The following is a 21,388-nucleotide window of genomic DNA, read 5'->3' as shown; positions in this document are numbered from 1 at the left end:
TCCACTTCCATGCAGCTTGGTTTTCTGCAACTTCTGATTGTCTCTAGTTTTGAGGTAATTGTGTTCCTTCTTAGTTGTGGAGGGAGACGCAGCGTGACTGTCTAGGCCTCCATCTTGGCTGGAAGTCCCTACAATGCCACTCATTTTCTTATTCACTCAAATTCAGGTCAAAATCCAAAACAAATTTTCAAAAGCATGAATTCCTAAGGAAAAAAGCGGTTATCACTATGAGACATGTCATTATGCAGAAAAATTATAAGGAAAATATTACCCAGATTTATGATTGGTTTATCAACACAGTAGACCCTCCATATCACCCTGCCCAGGCTCTGTAGCTTCAGCTTCACTGGAGAGGACACTCTAGCGTCATCGCAAGATGTCGATTCAACACGGGAGGAGACAGATACCGTGTCACTCCCGAGTCGGACTGCACAGCCATTCTCGGCGGTGCAGATAGACTCTTAAGAAGCTACACCATCGTCTCTCGAGACGGACGGCTGCCGACGATGAGATAAGGTTGAGTGTATTTGGGACCCAATGAGGCCCAGCTGTATCTGGACCGCAGGCCTCTCTGACGTCCTCCGGGACAAGGTGTGGAAGTTGGGTGGTTTACCACGTAGTTTGCCATTTCTTTAAATTTATTCAAAATTTCCAAAAGCAGTTCAAAATATATGACAATGTTACTCAGAATAATGAGACTAAGTGTGCATTGTATTCCCAGCATTACTAGCTACCAACAAGGAGAAAATAAACCGGTCACTGATGTGACAAAGGACTGAGTGTAGGCCCAGCATCTGCACCTGGGCGGGACCTTTCCCAGCTCTCTGTTTGAAATGAGACTTCTAGGATATGCGATTCCAAGTTTCCAGTCTCCTTAACAAGTCTGTAGACATCACTTAAAAAGTTCTACAATCAAACAAGAACAGAACTGGACCCGTAAACTGGGACACAATATGATAATGAATATTTGGGTTACTTCTGTGTGTATGTCAGTAAATTTTTAAAACCTCCTGGCCAAGAGTTTCTAAAAATAGAAGTGCATCTTGGTATTCAAAGTACTAGATTATTTCTAAATCATGTCACATAATGGGCAAATATTCTTAATTAATATGTAGAAATATATTAAACTAACAACATAGCATTTGCACATATAATAAAAATTATTCAATATGTAAAATGAATGCCATAAAATACAATTACGTCCCTTTAAATATATTTTATAAGATACACCTAAAAACACATTTTCCAATAGACATTAGAAGGAAGCCTTTAAATTCTTACCATAATATGCTTATTTAGATATTAGGAAATGCTCCCTTTTATTTTCCTGGTTAATAAAAACAGTTTTGCCTAAATGACTGGTTTGAGACACGACGACGAATACTTTTGTGCGATATGATCCGAAGGAATATCTCTCTGTATTCCTCACACTGCCTGCAACTGGGGAAACCCATGAACGTGTAGAAACAACGACGGAACCACAGAGCACCGCCGTTCTCTGCGTGAAGCTGCTGTGAGAAGAGACCGGGGTCCGCTTCTGCCGAGAATGGAAAAGGCACAAAAGGGGGGGTCGAGCTGAGAGGGGAAACGGCCCCTTCGTCCCTGAAGCAGGAACCCCCGCGCCCCGCCCGGGGCTGAGCCCCAGGGACCCCGGAGAGCTCACCACGTGAGACTGAGCAGTGCGCGTCCTCCGGGCCCGGCCCCAGTTCACACGTCCCGTGACCCAGCCCACCTCCCCCGCGTGCGCCAGAAGAGCTCGCGGAGCGCGGCCTTGGAACTCCGTGGTCCGTGTCCCGGGAACCCCAAGACCAAAGGAGAGCGGTGCTCAAGGAGGCCATAGCTCGTCGATGAAACAGTCCTTCTCTCCTTTGACTGCCCGTTGAAATAAATTATTTATTCCGCTTCTTGTTTTTTATTGCAAGTGACACCCCGAAATAGCCCAGAAATAAGGCATGGACGACTCTACACGAAGGCACCGTCCAGCACCTGCAGGAGAACCGCTCCCCCGTGAGGCCAACCGTGTGACTCTTCCCCAACGCGACCGGGTGGCACCTTGTACGCGGGAGGGACGGTCACAGGGAGCTCCAGGCCACAGTAACGAACCTGTTCAAAGCTCCCCGTGCGGGAATCTGTCAAAGACGAGAGGCGTGAGTGTGCGCACGTGGGGACAGCCCGCGTGACAGCCGCGAGGGCCAGGGGAGCGTCCTGGGAGCCCAGCCGCCGGAGGGGCTCTTCTTCTGCGAGACGCTCGCCGTGACAGTCACAGGAGACGCAAAAGCAGCCCATACAAGAAGGTATTGATTATGCGTGTGAATTATAAACACTAAAGGTAAGTAACGCTGGCTAGTAATATTTTAACGGACGTGTTAGTAGCGTTGGCCGTTGGGGTTCCCAGCGACCAAGGACTGAAGCTGGGCTCAGGGACATAACGCACAGGGACAGGGACGAGGACTCGGAGTTATTCCCACCCAGTCTCTGGGTTGAGAAAGAACCTCACCCATTTTCGAGGAGTTTAATTCACAGGTGAGGGTTTCAGGTCACTTTTGGAGCCGGTGTGCTCCTATTTCTAAGGTGAGCTGCCCAAGGTCAATGAGGAAGCGAAGTGCAGAAATGACTGGGAAATCATTAACAAAAACTTAACAGATATTGCAAAACACACTAAACTTTGATATTCACTCAGTGACCTCAATAAACTAGCTTCATGGCCAGACACTTAAATTCAGAGTCACACTTAATAACCGCTCACATGGTGGACTGAACACCCCCAACGGCACCACTGGGATATTGGTGTTACTATCCCATCGGGACACCCAACATGCGGCTGTTTCTAACCAATGTCATCGTGACCTTGTGGGTTTCCTGGGCTCGAGGACAAGGTAAGCCGAACAGAGCTGCTCACTCAGCTTCCCTCTAACCTGCAACGTCATGTCATTTCTGCTTTCATGTGTCGCCAGGATTAATGAGTCGACTAGCAGGAATAATGTGTATTGGGACATCGTAACAGAAGAACTTATAGGAAGAGTATCGTATATTCGTCTCAGGAAAAATAAAATAAATAGTTTCTGTCTTCTGAGTTCCACAGTCTGAAAGCCACTCCACAGACATTAGAGTCAGATGAAAATGCTCCAGGAAACTTGACTGGAAAATATGTCACAGAAAAGCTAGACAGTAACCCCAAAATGTGTGGGAGAGTCTTATAACAGTCATTTTACTCTCATGGACTTGACTATTTTCATGGGCAGCGATTTCTGCATTATCCACATGGCCTCTTTCTTTTCAGAAGTAACATGTGATCCTCCAAGGATTGCAAATGGTCACTACACTCCTGACCACACCAAATACAGACTCAAACATGAGATCACGTACCAGCGTAAAAGTCCCTTTTATCCTTCATCCCACGGAAACACGGCAAGATGCACTGAGGTTGGCTGGGAACCTCCTCCAAGATGCAGCTATAAGTTCTGTTCATACCATGACCTGCTTCCTCATTCTGAAATTATTCTGTTAAATATTAAAAAAATGATACCTAATAAGTCTCAGTCTTTCCCTTTCTGAGAGTTTAGAGCAAGGATTTAACAACAGCCTTTGCTTTTCAAAGCCGCCCATTCTAAGTCGGATAAAACCTTATAATTGCAATTAAAAACTCCTGCTATCCAATGTTAAATATGTGCATGTGTGTATCATTATTTCTCTAAATGTAGCATCTGAACTAAAACACTGGCTAAGACTACTTTGTCTACAACAAGCATATTAGTGATATGTTTCTTTGTGAAAAGTTCCCCAAACCTTCTGACTGAGAACAGCCCTGTGCTGACTCAGAGTTCACAGGGTCAGCGTGGGAAGCGACTCGGCCCCCTAGTTCCCAGTCACTCTCTGGGCTGCACTGGGGACATGGGCCAGGGCCGTGGGCTGAGGGCTGGGTGGCATTGGGGACCTGTGTCTGAGGGGCGCCCTCCCCGAGCTGTGCAGGAGCCTCAGCACCTGGCGTCTCCATGGGTCCTGAGTGGCACTAACTGTCACAGAGCGAGTGATCTCAGAGGCAAGGAAGACACCTCTGTACCATCTGTGGCCTGCTCTCACATTGTCACCTCAGCCGCTAGTACCTTTTAGAAGAGGGTCCCTGAATCCAGCTCTGCCTAGAGGATGGGCACTGGGCTCCTTCTCTGAGGGAGGGTGTCGGAGAGAGTGTTGATTTCCTGAAACCATCACTTGTCACAAAATGCCACTCAGTTCCAGAGGGCACTTTAGTTCTGGGGAGGTTCCTTTGGCCCCTTTCCAAGTGCTTCCTCTCTGGACAATCCATTCCTCTTCTTTATGTATCAGCTCACTGTAGAGCGGGCCATGCCTAAGCGGACATTCCGTGGATGACCAATGACATGATACTAATAATGGGTCAACGGCCTCCGTGTTCATTCAGACGAATGTCCACACAAATTGTGACAGTGTGACGCCCTTAGACAGGATGCTGTCATCACATGAAACAGCCGTCACTGTGCACGGCAGTCGCAGGAGAATGACCATTCATTCATTTAGGCAGATAACGCTGTGCCGTTTCAGGTGTACAACACAATGGTCCACGTGTGTATATGTTGGGAAATGACCAGGAAACACGTGTTATCTACATCATCTGACTTTATCATTTTTCTTCTCCCAGAATCCCTAATGCAATGAGTATACTCATCTTAATAAGACAGTATTATTCATCAATGAAAGCATTTATTTCTTATTAGATTTGATTATAGTAAAATGTTATTTCTATTGTTTCTGTTTGTTTTTATTGCAAGTTAAGTCCTGTGAATCTCCAGAAATAAAACATGGGAGACTGTATATTGAAGGCAGATACAGACCGTACTTTCCGGCTTTTGTGGGACACTTGTTTTACTATTCCTGTGATGACAACTATGTGACGCCTACAAAACAGCCCAGGAGTTACATTACTTGCACACGGACCGGGTGGTCGCCGGAAGTGCCATGCCTCAGTAAGTGGACCTCTTCACCCGTGTGTGCACGTGGTAACGTTTCTGTAGGACACACAACTACACAAGTGAGAACAATTAAAGCCTAGGGATGAGTTCCACAAACAGAAATACCAACATCGGTTGTTTGTTCTGAGAGGTTCTTCATTAAATACATGAGAGGTCAAAATAGACGCTACAAGAATACCCATGGCGTTTACACATATTCCAATTGCAAAAACGACAGATAAATAATCTTTAATATTAATTTTTTTAAAAGCATTTGGTAGCAGCTTTAGTTTTTCTGATGTTAGTTTTGGATGCCTATGCATTCTAATTTAAATGTCATGAAGATAAATTTTAATTTATTATTTTGACCAAATGGATGGGGATTTTCATGACCATTTTATCATTCTTAGGAAAATGTGTTTTCAATTACTTATACAATGGACATAACCCACGTTCTGAAGAAAGCTATGTCCAGGGTCAGTCTGTGAAAGTCGACTGTCATCCCGGCTACAGCCTTGAAGGTCAGCAGACCACAATGACATGTACGGAGAATGGCTGGTCCCCTCCTCCCAGATGCATCCGCGTCGGTAAGAAAACTGGCCTAAGATCCATGTGATCTTCTAAGACTTACCTATAATAACTGTGGCAAATGTTTATATCAGCTTCTTGTTTTGCCAATGGACTTACTTGGTTTTATTTTTTCAAGTGTGTAGAATTGGAAATACCAATTTCTTGAAATATCAGTAGCATAATAAAGATGCCTGTTGATAGACATTAATTTTAAAGACCACCCAAAGACCGCAAAGAGGAAGCATCTGATAGCAGAGTGTCCAGAGAGCAGGATGGCACGTAGCCATTTCCGTTCCCTTCCCCACCAAGAACGTGGGTTTTGACCATCACACCAGACGAGGGCACCTTTGGGAGGGTCCGGAAATTAAGCTGAGGGCCTTGTCACACTACTGGGGCACTGGCCACACTGAAGGACATGAGAGCCACAGTCTCACCCTCCTGAGTTAACTCCCCCGCCCGCCAATGGTGCGCCTTCTGGTGGTTTGGGGTCGGAGACCTCGAGTCCCCCTGGTTTTATATTTTGTTTTGGAGGCTACAGTTTTTTGGGTTGACATGACCCACTCAAGGCTTGTTTCTAAATGATTGAAACCGGTTTGGGCAGCCTGCCCACTAGGACCAGTTTATCCAGAATATGGACGAAGTCCTACCTTCTGGTCTCTCTGCTAAGGGAGTAGTGTTTCAAGACGTCTTTCCAATTGCACGGATCAGGATGAGTGACTTCCAGGGTTGTGTGTGCTCTGGAAATCTCTGAATTTCTTGGTTCCTGCCAGGTCATCCCCGAGTTGTTACCCCTGCCCGTTCTCCCGGGCCATGCCCTGCACTCACGTGTGACACACTCGGCTGTGCGGGTTTGTAAAGGTCTCTCGTTCCACAGTTCAGATTCCCAGTTCACCGGCGTCAGCCAGTCTGAGAACACCGGTGTTTGTCCCTCCTTCCCGTGTGACTGACGTTTTCATCTTGGGTGTCTTCTTCCTGTGTTTAATTAGGAAAATTGCAGTGTCCCCCCTTCCCTGAATAAAGCCACACTGAGAATAGAGGTCACATCAGTGGCCTTATCTCGGACTCAGAGCTCGGCGCTAGCCGTGTGCGTACATGTGCCCCACGTGGTTATTTTCGTACGTTTGGGTCCGTTTCTTCACTGTGCGGGGCTGGACCTCTCGTCATTATTCTGCCCCGCATTTGTCAGTTTCGTTGTTTTTCTTCAATGAACCCCTTTCACTCTACGTTTTCTCTACTGTTTGCTTTCTACTTATTTCTGCTGACATTGTTATTTTTTCCAATTTGTTCTTCTTTTTTTCAATGTTGAGGGATAGAATTGAATAACGGGAATTGCGCGCATTTGAGCTTGTTACTTTGATACATGCACACGTGTGTAATGACTAACAGGTCAAGGCAGCTAACGGACCCCTCACCTCACACAGGGCCCACGGTTCTGCACGTGGCGGGGACACTTAAGCTCCACCTCCTTAGCAATATTCAGAACGTCCTGGGAGGGGGCCCGCGTCAGGGCACGCTGGCAGCCTGGAGTGCCCCATATCCACGGGACAGCCAGGTTTCTAATATTTTATTTCTTTACTTCATTTTTATTGCTGCCACCTTTACAGAGGTCCCCATTTCCCCCCTTCGCCCACCCCACCCAGCCCCCGCCCACCTCTGGCCATCGTAGTAATTTCTGACACAAGACCTCAGATGATTAGGATTTTCCAGGTTTTCAATACAAGAGATGCCTTATTTTTGTGGTTGTAACATTGTTTGAATCCTTAGGGAAATGTTGACGGCCCACGTGCTGATCTTTTCCTCTTGCTCTCTTCCTTTTAGCAACATGTTCAAAATCAGATATAGAAATTGAGAATGAATTTTTTTCTGAATCTGAATTAACTTATCCCTTAAATAAACAGACAGAATATAAGTGCAAACAAGGTTATGTAACAGAAGATGGTGAAGCATCTGGATCGATCACATGTCGGCAATGTGGGTGGTCCTCTCGCCCCAAATGCGTTAGTAAGTCCCTCATGACGTTTGAGTTACTTTCCTCCTCACTGTGGCACAATGGTTAACCCGACTTCTTTTTCTTGGTGTGGCCGAAGGTGAGGTGGTTCCATCTGAAAAAAGAAATAAAAGGTGTTGAGAAAATATATGTAAGTTTTGGCCTTTTAAAATTCATTACTCATAGGTAGATATAAGGCCATCTCTCAGTTCAAGTTTTTTCCCCCAGAAAACACCCTGTGACTTCCCTGCTGGGGAGGGAGCCTTCTGCGTGTTCTGCTGTCCACTCATTGGTTTCTAGCTGAGTCCTTTGCCTCTTCCTGTTTTTAGGTGATCAGACTTTTATGTCCATTCCTAGACAGAAAAGTCATGTTTTTAAGTGAAAAGTTGAAAACCGTTCAGGGCCGCACAGCAGTGACAGCAGAGAACTTGACCTGTATAAAAACATCCAAAGGCCATAAGGGCCACAGTGTGGACTGACAGGGCAGAGAAATCTATGATAACATTGGAAGTGCAGACAAGAGACGGAGCATAAAGAGTTTGGATTTCATTCTCAGTAACAGTTTAGGATTTTAAGATGATCGTAAATGTCTTTTCTGGGATCAGAGGCAGATCCAGGCTGCCCGAGGCCAAAGGCTCTAACAGCTTTGAGGGGCCTTCTTGGAGGAAAGAGGCACAATTAGGAACATGTGAATCCAGCGCCATCAGACATGACAGGAAAACGTGAAGGGAAGGACGTGGAAGTGACAGAGTCAGCGGGAGACACCAACATGGCCCACGTGGCTTTCTAGTGAAACGTTACGGTCCCTGAAGCCTTTGGGAGCAAGCACACTGGCAGGAATTCCCCAGCACAACGAAGGCTCCAAGGACCGAGCAAACAGATGGCAGCTGAGCAGTCTTTTCAAATACCTTCCCTCAGCCACGTGGCACAGCGTTACGTGCTGATGAGCTGATACCTGGACTTATTTCAAACGTCCTGGAAGGTCTCCGTTTGGGAGAGAAGTTCCCACGGAGTGTTATCCTAAACCACGTAAGCCAGTTCTCACAGCAAATTAACTGAACGTACACTTCAGAGGTACAAACTATACCAACATATTCGAGTATTGGGGCTAGGATTTAGAATTTTGACTTTTGAATGGATATAAATACCTGTAATTCAGAGTATGCTCATTTGGTACCTCCTTAAGTCACATTTCTTAAGTCATTATATAAATATAACACTGGAAATTGCCAACAGCCAAGATATTTTTGCTTGTTTGTTTATTCGAGACAGCATGTTTTTTACGATATGATGAGGTAGAGAATTTATATCAAATGAACACAAAATACATAAACAAGGAGACACACAAATAAAAGAATTCCTATGCAGAATATTGAATTAAAATTTTAGAAGAAGCATTTCAGTGTTTTGCATTGAAGTGTGATCTTCTCAATAAGTTGCAAAGCTCAACATTAATGCAAAAGCCAAAGCAAATGCAAATTTATTGATGATTTTTGTGAAATAACTCTTAAAAACCATTGTCTATTTTTATGATTAATCCTTGACTTTTAGATAGTATGAATTTCTTTCTGGTATGATTGCAAATTTTAAATTCCACTTATTAATTTTACATATTAATTAGCAAGATGGAGGATTCAAACAAAAAATGCATTTTTATAATATCTAAAAATGTCATAAACTTCACAAATTTAAAAAATTTTAAGAGATAATTGAAGCATTTCTAATTTGAATCACAATAATTAATAAGTTATTAATAGCCAATATAAATTATAGCTAAATAAAAATTGATAGTTTTATATTACATGAATGTTCAGGATCCCTAAAATATGTCTAGCTATGTGACCTTGAGCATGCCACTTCATCTTCTTTTGTGTTTCAGTTTTATTACATTTCAGTTTTATTTAATTTGCTTATTAAATGACACTAAATGTTCCTCTAACCGAAATACATCAGAAATTTCTCTCCGAGTATCCTGGTCCTACGTATATTTAAAAAAACGGATTTTATTTAAGCAAGCAATTTAAAATTGTAGCATCTGTGTTTTTTGTGTGTGTGAGACAGAGAATAGTTTGTTTTCATAATACAAAAAATAAAATAACATGAAGTTTTATAACTGTCAGTGATAAAATCAGACCCACTATGAGCAGGTAGGTCTTACAGACAAATTTTCAGGATACAAATATTACTGTTCAGAGAGTCCCATATGAATTTGAAGGAGGTATCAAACCTAACAGATAAATGCTTTCCAAGGAAGAGGATTTATTTAATGCCTCTCTGTGTATGCAACACCCAGCAATGTATTTTGCATGACATATAATATTACTTTGGCAATGATTAATTATATATTCTCATTAAATCATTTGACCTTTTTATAGAAAAAGAATGCGTTGTTCCTGATATAGAACAAAGCCTATTTGTTCAGCCCAAGAAAGAGAAATATACAATTGGAGACGTGATGAAATTCTCCTGCACACAAAGACGTAGTAAACTTGTTGGTCCCAATGCAGTTCAGTGCTACAGCTTTGGATGGTCCCCGGATCCTCCAACATGTAAAGGTACATGTTCATCTGTACTGGGTTTTAAGTTGTAAAAGAGACTCTTCAACCACTAATTACATGGTATTTCTACCGTAGAGGAAGTAAAATCATGTGGTCTATATCCTCAACTCCCCAACGGGAAGGCTACAGAGACGCCCAAGGAAGAATACGAGCATGGAGAGGTTGTGCAGTATGTCTGCCAGCCCGGGTTTCTGCTGAAGGGCTCTGAGAAAATCCAGTGTGTTGATGGGGCATGGACAGCCTTGCCCCGGTGCATTGGTGATGTATACGACATCTTCATATTTAGACTGAAGTCAACACTTCGTGCTTCTTTCCATAGAAAGACGTAATTTATATTTTAAAGATTAACATGTGTTTGTGAAATTTTCACAGGGGAGAACAGTGTATGTGAAGATAAACCTGAACTTGTTCACGGCTCCGTCAATGCCCATGACCCTCCCTATCACCATGGCGAGTCAGTAGAGATCAATTGCAGAAAAGGCTTTACAGTGAGCGGCCACAGATCAATTACATGTATCAGGGGAAAGTGGACCCCACTACCTCAGTGTATTGGTGAGAATACACTTTTAAAACTGGCATTTAGTATTTTTATTGTAAAACTATTGCAACTATATATTTGAAATTTGGAGACATTTTTGCAAATGTCAGGTCATAAGTGATAATGAATACAAAGATTAATAGTTTACAGTTCCATAGTGTCCACAGAGGAAATCTAGAAACTGGCAATAGAATTTTATGAATCTGCTTCTGACGTTAACATTATTTATAAGTATGAAGCCAAATTTTACTTACATATCGATGTATGACTAACATGTCCTCCTTCAGTGGTTACTTCATACCCCCCTATAGTCTCGCTTTTCACTCCTCTCAAGACGTTCAGTTTTTCCTAACAAAGAATTCTTTCAGAAACCAGTCATCATAGGACATGTGATAATGACTTTTGGCTACAAATATTCCTTCAGTTATCAGCCCTTGAAGATGAACATCAGCTGTGTCTTTCCCAACACTCTGGACAAGTTCTGAAAACAGAACTAATTCTTAACACTCTAGTGTGATGTAAATTAGTCCCTTTTTCTTCAAGGTTGCGTTACAAAATCCTTACTATGTTTCAGCCAATTACTTGAATTTTCTGTGTTCTGTATGTCCTCACTTGAGTCTCATCATTAACATATTATTAACAAATACTTCCTAAGACCTACACTGACATCAAATTTGAAAAGGATTTGCCGTATGCATTGGATTTTTGAAGTATACAGCTGTCTAAAAACTTTAATGATCTATATAGAACTCATACTGAAGTCAGCAAAAATTCATTGTTATGGCATTATAGTATTATAGAGTTAGAGGATGATCTGGTGTATAAAATAGCCTCTCAAAGATTCTAAAGTACATATACAGAAGAGGTTATGATTAAGAACCAAATTTCTTACTCTTGATTTTGGTGATCACGCACAAGATGTGCTGAAACATGCCCATCCTGTACACTACACCTCAGATCAACTTGTTATTTACATTAGCTTTACTGAAACGATATAATTAAACTAGCAACGTCATACATTCTATTTCCACAGATAATTTGTTTAACATTTTAAATGGTGAATTAAAAATAATATAGAAAAGTTTGAGATAAAAAAAAAAAGAATGGATGTGAACATAACCACGGATTTCAAATCGACCAAAGTTAGTCATGTGATGGCCCTTCACTATGCAGACAAAGCCAAAGTGAACCTCTCTCTATTCTTGCAACCCCCAAAGTGCAAAATGCCTTAACAATGGTTATTCTCTCTCAAATTTCCATACTGGACTAGACACAGGACTATGTCCCTCCTTAATAGCCCATTACACGCAACACAGTCAGGAATAACTTTGCTGGTAGAATTTATAGACTAACTCGTAATTTCATTATGCTCTGGACTCTATGGGTATTTTTTTTATGAGTTGCTTAGATTTTCATAACTAGTGTTTCAAGGGACTGTTTTCATTTTATAGCAACAGGTGACCTTAAGACATGTAAATTACCAAAGTCAAATGAATATGAGACAACCGGGTGTGATGTGGTTGACTGTGACCATAACACGAAAATAAGTTACACATGTAAAGGAAGGTCAGGACAGAAACACTCAGTCTGTGTGAATGGAAGATGGGACCCTGAAGTGGACTGCAAAGGTAAGCTCTTGATTATAGCATTTTCAAGTTTCACTTTATTTCTTCCCACCATGTCAACGGAGTCTCTTTGTGTCTTAAAAATAATTTATTAACTATTTATCATTACAAATAAATTCCAGCTGGAAGGTGATTTAGAAAACAACCAGAGCACTGTTTCAAACTATTAATTGTATCATGTGCATTCATCAGTTATGTGACAAACCGCCCAGCAGTGTGGCGACTTTGACACTGGGCAGTAGCTGTGCTCATTACTATTGGGACCCCATTGCTGCTAATCCGTGTCTGTTACAAATGTGCTTATGCTGTGCCTGTAATGCTCACGTCTCTGTCTCAGTATCTAGGGGTGTATATGTCTGTCTGTATGTGTATCCATCTATCGCTGTAGGTATCGACCCAACTGCCATTTTGTTTATCCATGTCTGTCTTGAAAACAGTCTTATTGCCGCCACCAATCCCAAGAGCACAGGCTTCACCCCACAGCCCCCCTTTTCACATCTGTGTCATTCTTCTCAGACTGTGGGGCATCTGGACTCACTCCCCTCACTATTTCTGCCAATTTCCTCAGGCCTAGAATATACGGAACGCAGTTTCATATGAATTCAAAAGCAAGTTTACTATTTAAAGTTCCACTTATTTTTAGAGCTTATTAATGGAAACAAGTAATAATTAGTCAGTCAATACACGTTTCCATCCACATTTCTCTACGAAGAAGGTTTCTACAGTTTTAGCATTTCTATTCAGGGTGTATTCTCCACGTTAACTTAAGTTTGAGTACGGTGTACAAGTGGGGTTGATGTTCTTTTCTGTATATGGACCTTTGGTTGTTCTAGTATAGGAGTGGGAGACTTTGAAACAAAAACCAATTGACTTTGGAAGTGACTGTTCATTTCTTGACCCTTTATTTAGTCCCGTTACCCAGTTTTCTACCCTGATCCCCACAATTTTGCCTTGAGAACTATAACTTGATAGTAAGTCTTGGGTTCAGATGGATTTTCCCAAGTCATGCTCTTCATATTCAAGATTGTTTTAATTATTCTGGTCCTTTGATTAACATAGAAGTTTCAGGAAAAGTTTATCGAAATCTGTGATGCATCTACTGGGAAGAAGAAAGGGATGACTGTACAATGAAAGATAAATCAGGGAGAGCCGGCATCTTAACTATATTGAGTGTTTGATCCATCCACTTGGTGCATTCCTTCAATTATTTATTTTGGCTTCTATTTTCTGAGCAATGATTTGTGTAGAAAATTTAGAGTTTTTAAAAATGTGTATGTTTTTGATATTACACATGATATTTTCATAACTATATTTTCCAATCTTTGTTCTAAGTATAAAGAAACATACTTTATTTTTGGATATTGATTTTATACTCAGACTGCACAAAATTATATTATTCATTTTATGCATTCCTTTGTAGATCAAGTGTACCATTCAAACGCACTATTGTATTTCTGCCAGTCCCTTTTTATTTTGCTCTTTTGCTTGTCTTCTTCATTACACTGGCTCGGACCTCAGCACGCTGTTGAAGGCAGTGAGGAGGACAAACGTCATTATCCATTTCTGACCCATGGGAGACAGTCTTTAATTTCTTACCATGATTACAATATTAGTTTAGAATTTTTGTAGATACATTTTATCAGTTTAAGTCAACTCCTTTCCACTCCCAATTTGCTGAGTAAGGAATGTTATCATCAACTACTGTTGAATGTTTTTTAATGCTTTATGTGCATTTATTGATATGCTAATGCAACTCCCTTAATTGTTTTAATACATTGAAGTGCACACAAAACCTCTCCTTCCTCAAGTTAACTCTAGTTGATGGTGATGTGTTATTCTTCCTTTACCTCGTGGACTTCATTTGCTGGGTTTTTTTAAAGAAATGTTGCATCTGTGTTTATGGATGATATTACAGTATTTTCTCTGGGAACATCTCTGCCAGTGTTGTTATCAAGGTCACTGTGGCCTCAGACACCCAAGGGAGAAATGTCCTTTGCTCCTCTGTTTCTGAAAGTAGATGTGTAATCTTATTGCACATAGTGGAATATTATATTACTTTTCCTTTAAATGACTTATAGAATTCATCTGTGAGATCATCTGATACGTAGTTTATTTGTTTTTTTTTTAAGATTTTTTGCTGATTAATTTTATTTCTTTAATAGATAGTGGACTATTGAAATTCCCTATATTGTCTTTTACCAATTCAGGCAAGCTAGGAAACAGAACCTGCGGGGGAGTTTTAAATTTTTAACAATACATAAGGCACTAGTCAACATATATAATTCCTATCTCAGCCAAGCATCTGTACCAAATTAATTGATCTTTAAACACAGTGCTTCCCTATGGCTATTGAGCTTGTATAGGTGCAACATCTTGTGAGGGATTCAATGGACTCCCAGTACATTTGATCATGGATAGCTGTAAAAAAAAGATTCTCATATCAGTCCTAATTTCATGTCTGTTATTGAATGGATAATTCAGTTGAGATACTCTAATGGTTAGAAATCATTAAAATAGGTTTTACACAAACTATCCAAGATTGATCACAGCAAGAATAACAGAAAGAATCTACAAGGACAGTCATGAGAACATAAACCCAACGTGGTATTTTCGAGTGGTGAACAAGAAGACAAGCATAGCACATTTAAACCTAGAACATACCATTATAACTTGATCTTTTCAGATGCATATTACTGTCAATTTCATTTACTGAATTGGTCTTTTAATATTTTAACTTGTGAGTTCTCATGAGGAAATCTACTTTTAATACTTTTAGAAATACCAAGATGTCCGCCTCCACCTCAGATTCCCAGATCTCAAAACATGACCACTACAGTGAATTACCAGGAAGGAGAGAAAGTCTCTATTCTCTGTCAAGATGATTCTCTGATTCAGGGAGCAGACGAGATCGTGTGCCAGGATGGGATCTGGAAGTCACTCCCACGCTGCATCGGTCAGTGGGGCATCACCTGCGTTACACCTGTCTTTCAAATGAGGGGAAAACGCCCCTGTGCTCTGTGTAGGGGAGCAAGATGAAGCCCTTTCTCCATAAGCGTCCCACTGCATCTTGAAACCCTAAGTGGCAATCTAGGTACAGAAATCAGCTGGCATCACTCCCCTTGTGCTGTGGAATGAGTACACACAGAACCTTCGGGGTGCCGCAGGAATGCCAGATGCAGTCACTTGTGATGCGGATTTCACCTCTCAGGACGAACAGGAGGGGAATGAAGGGACCCTAGGGACTGAGTAGCTAATAGCACTGATCGTATGGAGACAAATGTCTTTGCAAGTTTCCCATATTTCTTAGTGATTAAATAATTTCCTTTGTTCAAATTTTCTCATTTTAAAACCCCAAACATGTTTGATTTTATTTTTCAATGAAAGCGTGACCTTGTGCCTGACCCTTTGACCCCTATTCCTCACGTAGAGAAGACGCCGTGTTCTGAGCCACCTCATATAGAACATGGAAGCGTTAATTCGTCCAGGTCAGAAGAGGAGGGAGAAGGAACACGGGAGCCCAGGCTATATGCGGAGGGGCATTGCCTTCCTTCTCTGAGGGAGGGTGTCGGAGAGAGTGTTGATTTCCTGAAACCATCACTTGTCACAAAATGCCACTCAGTTCCAGAGGACACTTTAGTTCTGGAGAGGTTCCTTTGGCCCCTTTCCAAGTGCTTCCTCTCTGGACAATCCATTCCTCTTCTTTATGTATCAGCTCACTGTAGAGCGGGCCATGCTTAAGCGGGACATTCCGTGGATGACCAATGACATGATACTAATAATGGGTCAATGGCCTCAGTGTTCATTCAGATGAACGTCCACACAAATTGTGACAGTGTGACGCCCTTAGACAGGACGCTATCATCACATGAAACAGTCGTCACTGTGCACGGCAGTCTCAGGAGAATGACCGTTCATTCATTTAGGCAGATAACGCTGTGCCGTTTCAGGTGTACAACACAATGGTCCACGTGTGTATATGTCGGGAAATGACCAGGAAACACGTGTTATCTACGTCATCTGACTTTATCATTTTTCTTGTCCTAGAATCCCTAATGCAATGAGTATACTAATCTTAATAAGAGAATATTATTCATTAATGAAAGCATTTATTTCTTATTAGCCATCATTAAAGTGTTATTTATATTATTTTTGTCTCTTTTTATTGCAAGTTAAGCCCTGTGAATTTCCAGAAATAAGACATGGGAGACTAAGTAATGAAGAGAGGTACAAACCATACTTTCCGGTGTCTGTAGGAAAATGGTATTACTATTCCTGTGATGACAACTACGTGACTCCTTCAGAAGGGTCCTGGAGTTACATTACTTGCACACGGACCGGGTGGTCGCCGGAAGTGCCATGCCTCAGTAAGTGGACCTCTTCACCCGTGTGTGCTCGTGGTAACGTTTCTGTAGGACACACAACTACACAAGTAAGAACAATTAAGGCCGAGGGGTGAGTTCCACAAACAGAAATACCAGCATCGGTTGTTTGTTCTGAGAGGTTCTTCATTAAATACATGATAGATAATAATAGACGCTACAAGAATACCCATGTCGTTTACACATATTCCAATTGCGAAAACGACAGATAAATAATCTTTAATATTGACTTTTTTAAAAGCATTTGGTAGCAGCTTTAGTTTTTCTGATGTTAGTTTTGGATGCCTATGCATTCTAATTTAAATGTCATGAAGATAAATCTTAATTTATTATTTTGACCAAATGGATGGGGATTTTCATGACCATTTTATCATTCTTAGGAAAATGTGTTTTCAATTACTTATACAACGGACATAATCCACGTTCTGAAGAAAGCTATGTCCAGGGTCAGTCTGTGAAAGTCAACTGTCATCCCGGCTACAGCCTTGAAGGTCAGCAGACCACAATGACATGTACGGAGAATGGCTGGTCCCCTCCTCCCAGATGCATCCGCGTCGGTAAGAAAACTGGCCTAAGATCCATGTGATCTTCTAAGACTTACCTATAATAACCGTGACAAAACATTTATATCAGCTTCTTGTTTTGCCAATGGACTTCACTGGTTGTATTTTTTCAAGTGTGTAGAAGTGGAAATACCAACTTCTTGAAATATCAGTAGCGTAATAAAGATGCCTGTTGATAGACATTAATTTTTAAAGACCACCCAAAGACCGCAAAGGGGAAGTTTCTGATAGCAGAGTGTCCAGAGAGCAGGATGGCACGTAGCCATTTCCATTCCCTTCCCCACCAAGAACGTGGGTTTTGACCATCACACCAGACGAGGGCACCTTTGGGAGGGTCCGGAAATTAAGCTGAGGGCCTTGTCACACTACTGGGGCACTGGCCACACTGAAGGACATGGGAGCCACAGTCTCACCCTCCTGAGTCACCTCCTCCCCGATGGTGCGCCTTCTGGTGGTTTGGGGTCGGAGACCTCGAGTCCCCCTGATTTTATATTTTCTTTTGGAGGCTACAGTTTTTGGGGTTGACATGACCCACTCAAGGCTTGTTTCTAAATGAATAAAACCGGTTTGGGCAGCCTGCCCACTAGGACCAGTTTATCCAGAATATGGACGAAGGGGCCTACCTTCTGGTCTCTCTGCTAAGGGAGTAGTGTTTCAAGACGTCTTTCCAATTGCACGGATCAGGAGGATGAGTGTCTTCCAGGGTTGTGTGTGCTCTGGAAATCTCTGAATTTCTCGGTTCCTGCCAGGTCGTCCCCGAGTTGTTACCCCTGCCCGTTCTCCCGGGCCATGCCCTGCACTCACGTGTGACACACTTGGCTGTGCAGTTTTGTAAAGGTCTCTCGTTCCACAGTCCAGATTCCCAGTTCACCGGCGTCAGCCAGTCTGAGAACACCGGTGTTTGTCCCTCCCTTCCCGTGTGACTGACGTTTTTTCTTGGGTGTCTTCTTCCTGTGTTTAATTAGGAAAATTGCAATGTCCCCCTTCCCTGAATAAAGCCACTTTGAGAATAGAGGTCACATCAGTGGCCTTATCTCGGACTCAGAGCTCGGCGCTAGCCGTGTGCGTACATGTGCCCCACATGGTTATTTTCGTACGTTTGGGTCCGTTTCTTCACTGTGCGGGGCTGGACCTCTCGTCATTATTCTGCCCCACATTTGTCAGTTTCGTTATTTTTCTTCAATGAACCCCTTTTCACTCTACGTTTTCTCTACTGTTTGCTTTCTACTTATTTCTGCTGACATTGTTATTTTTTCCAATTTGTTTTTCTTTTTTTCAATGTTGAGGGGTAGAATTGAAAAACGGGAATTGCGTGCGTTTGAGCTTGTTACTTTGATACATGCACACGTGTGTAATGACTAACAGGTCAAGGCAGCTAACGGACCCCTCACCTCACACAGGGCCCACGGTTCTGCACGTGGCGGGGACACTTAAGCTCCACCTCCTTAGCAATATTCAGAACGTCCTGGGAGGGGGCCCGCGTCAGGGCACGCTGGCAGCCTGGAGTGCCCCATATCCACGGGACAGCCAGGTTTCTAATATTTTATTTTTTTACTTCATTTTTATTGCTGCCACCTTTACAAAGGTCCGCATTCCCCCCCCCTTCGCCCACCCCACCCAGCCCCCACCCACCTCTGGCCATCGTAGTAATTTCTGACAAGACATTCTGAGTATTTTAAGTCTTACTGAGTCCAAGATTTGTTTTGTATCTTGATTTAATACTTTTGTAAACTCATAGTTTATTTTTTCTGACACAAGACCTCGGATGATTAGGATTTTCCAGGTTTTCAATGCAAGAGATGTCTTATTTTTTTGGTTGTAATATTGCTTGAATCCTTAGGGAAATTATTACGGCCCACGTGCTAATCTTTTCCTCTTGCTCTCTTCCTTTTAGCAACATGTTCAAAATCGGATATAGAAGTTGAGAATGGATTTTTTTCTGAATCTGAATCGACATATCCCTTAAATAAAAAGACAAAATATAAGTGCAAACAAGGTTATGTAACAGAAGATGGTCAAACATCTGGATCGATCACATGTCGGCAACGTGGGTGGTCCTCTCGCCCCAAATGCATTAGTAAGTCCCTCGTGACATTTGAGTTACTTTCCTCCTCACTGTGGCACGATGGTTCACCCGACTTCTTTTTCTTGGGGTGGCCGAAGCTGAGGTGGTTCCATCTGAAAAAATAAATAAAAGGTGTTGAGAAAATATATGTAAGTCTTGGCCTTTTAAAGTTCATTACTTGTAGGTAGATATAAGGCCATCTCTCAGTTCAAGGTTTTTCCTTCAATGATTAAAATATTCATTTTTATTATCTTCATTTTTTTCAACTTCTGTACTTATTATGGGAACTAGCCAAAGAAAAAATGATGAAGGTTGCATTTATATCAAACTCATTTTATATTAAATTGTGAACAATTATCCATTACAACAGGCTTCTTAGAAAATTAAAAAATTGTCTCATATTTTTATTATTATAGTTTTTCTCTATTTTTAAAGCTTTAAACTACCTGACTATATAATATGTTATAAAATTTGAGGGAAACTATTTAAACCTTCATAAAAATGACTCCAGTACAGTGTTAGTAAAAGCTGAGACTCCTTTTTTAACAATTTAATTTCTTGTACTAGTTCTAAGTGTAGAAGTATCTCTACATTAGTCTTGATCAGTATAAAAGAATATACAGTCATTAAGAGAATATTTGAAAAAGCTAAATTAGCATGTGAATTTTTTAAATTAGTATGTTTTAAAGTAGAATTCTATAGAACGTTTACAAATCACTCTCATTGTTGAAAATGTTTTCATTAAAACCATTCACTATTTTTCTGGCATTTACATCACAGCTGCTACTAAGCTTGGCACCTACACGCACAAAATGCCGCCCTGCTTTGCTAAAACAAAAGAACGGTACGCCTGTTATAACCTAGTTTATCGCTAGCACGGAATAAGTGTGTAAGTATCACTGCATTGAGAAAAACGTTCTCACGTCTCTCAGATGATTTAAGCGCTGGTAAGACTGCTTTGAAGAAACACATGTTTTCATCTTGAGTAACGATGTTAGGACGATGACTTTAGCTGGTGTTCTGAGAATTTTTTTATATGATGCACTTCCTCGGGATGGGGCTTAGCAATTCGAGTGTCTGTTAAGTAATACTAGACATGAAATCTTCAATTCTATTATGCATTAGAGTCTTGTGACGTGCCGGTATTTGAGAATGCCAGAGCCAAAGGCGGAGGCACGTGGTTTAAGGTCGGTGACAGGTTGCACTATGAGTGCCAGGATGGCTATAAGAACAGAGACGGACGTACCACGGGCTTCATAGTGTGCGGCGACCGTGGCTGGTCTGATACACCCACCTGTCACGGTAAGTCGTTTCTCAGGATGATCATAATGAACGGAATTCATTAAAAATGTTTTGTCTTTTAACAAATTTGGATAACGTGGAATTATTTTAATGAGCCATGATCGACACTAACATGTCTCCTTCTGATTTAGTGTAAATTGGGAGAAGAGGGCGTTTTCAAGCCCAAAGATAATGATGTCTCTAACCCAGTGCGCTGATGTCTCCTGGGGCCCCTGTGCATCACAGATCGGTGAATGAAGTGTGATCACGCTGTCCTTCTAACCATGAGCTTTTATATTATGTAACACTGGTCACTCGTTACCAAATTATCCTTTCTTACAACTTCCTCAGCAGTTCTGCTCCCAACGTTGTGTTCACACCTCTCTGCTTGGGGGCTAATTTCTGCAGGTCCCGAGAGGAGCTCTTCACTTTCTGATTTTGAATAGTTCTCTGGGCTGTTATGTGAATCTTCCTTACGTTTGCCCATTGGCTGTCTTTTTTCCAGGGTTAGAAATAGAACTTCAACCTGCTGAGTGACTGCAGGGTATTCCCACTCTAGGGACCAGTATGTGCCAGACTCTAAACACAAAAGAGTATTTGACAAGCATCAGGGATTCTACTCCAGATGTGTGACAGTTTTAGGCAGGGATTGGGGTCAAGTGAAGGCTGAGGAGATGCAGAGCACAGGACAGTTTGGGGTACAGTTTGGTGGTAGAAAACACACGTCATGTTACTGAATGTGGGGCTTCATAGAGGCCAAGGGAAGACAGGGAATAATATAAAGAGGGGTCTGCCGTTCGAGAGCTTTCCTTTCAATAGGAAACATGGGAGCGTTTTCCCGTGTTGTGGGTCCCAGAA

General features: G+C 41.8%; 2 protein-coding genes across 3 annotated transcripts in view; both read left to right on the top strand.

The window, feature by feature from the left end:
• Positions 1–21,388, top strand: part of CFH (complement factor H) — a 77,479-nt gene that overhangs the window by 42,595 nt on the left and 13,496 nt on the right. Inside the window, 1 exon segment of the mRNA XM_090263485.1 lies at positions 566–591. Within this exon segment, the coding sequence (XP_090119611.1) occupies positions 566–591 (26 nt within the window).
• On the top strand, positions 10,445–19,438 carry CFHR3 (complement factor H related 3). 2 transcript variants are annotated; one of them, XM_090263364.1, is made up of 6 exons: positions 10,445–10,631; positions 12,069–12,245; positions 15,019–15,195; positions 16,412–16,606; positions 17,002–17,178; positions 19,079–19,438. In XM_090263364.1, the coding sequence occupies exons 3-6, from the start codon at positions 15,066–15,068 to the stop codon at positions 19,372–19,374; spliced, it is 798 nt and encodes a 265-aa protein (XP_090119490.1). In that variant the 5' UTR covers positions 10,445–10,631; positions 12,069–12,245; positions 15,019–15,065; the 3' UTR covers positions 19,375–19,438. The 2 variants fall into 2 exon arrangements, with proteins under 2 accessions (XP_090119490.1, XP_090119489.1); XM_090263363.1 differs by lacking the exon at positions 10,445–10,631 and having other exon boundaries at positions 12,185–12,245.

The sequence above is a fragment of the Furipterus horrens genome, unplaced genomic scaffold (genome assembly GCF_987537825.1).
Source record: "Furipterus horrens unplaced genomic scaffold, mFurHor1.1.pri manual_scaffold_15, whole genome shotgun sequence".
Classification (NCBI taxonomy): Eukaryota; Metazoa; Chordata; class Mammalia; order Chiroptera; family Furipteridae; genus Furipterus; species Furipterus horrens.
The sequence above is the reverse complement of the archived record's forward strand: the minus strand, read 5'-3'. Positions and strand labels throughout refer to the sequence as shown.

What these genes read in the sequence shown, in the direction of transcription:
- CFHR3 (XM_090263364.1), top strand. Translation starts at nt 15,066, where the DNA reads ATGACCACTACAGTGAATTACCAGGAAGGAGAGAAAGTCTCTATTCTC. An exon ending in GTCACTCCCACGCTGCATCG is followed by an intron (nt 15,196 to 16,411) that starts GTCAGTGGGGCA and finishes TTTTATTGCAAG; the next exon opens with TTAAGCCCTGTGAATTTCCA. An exon ending in TCCCAGATGCATCCGCGTCG is followed by an intron (nt 17,179 to 19,078) that starts GTAAGAAAACTG and finishes TCTTCCTTTTAG; the next exon opens with CAACATGTTCAAAATCGGAT.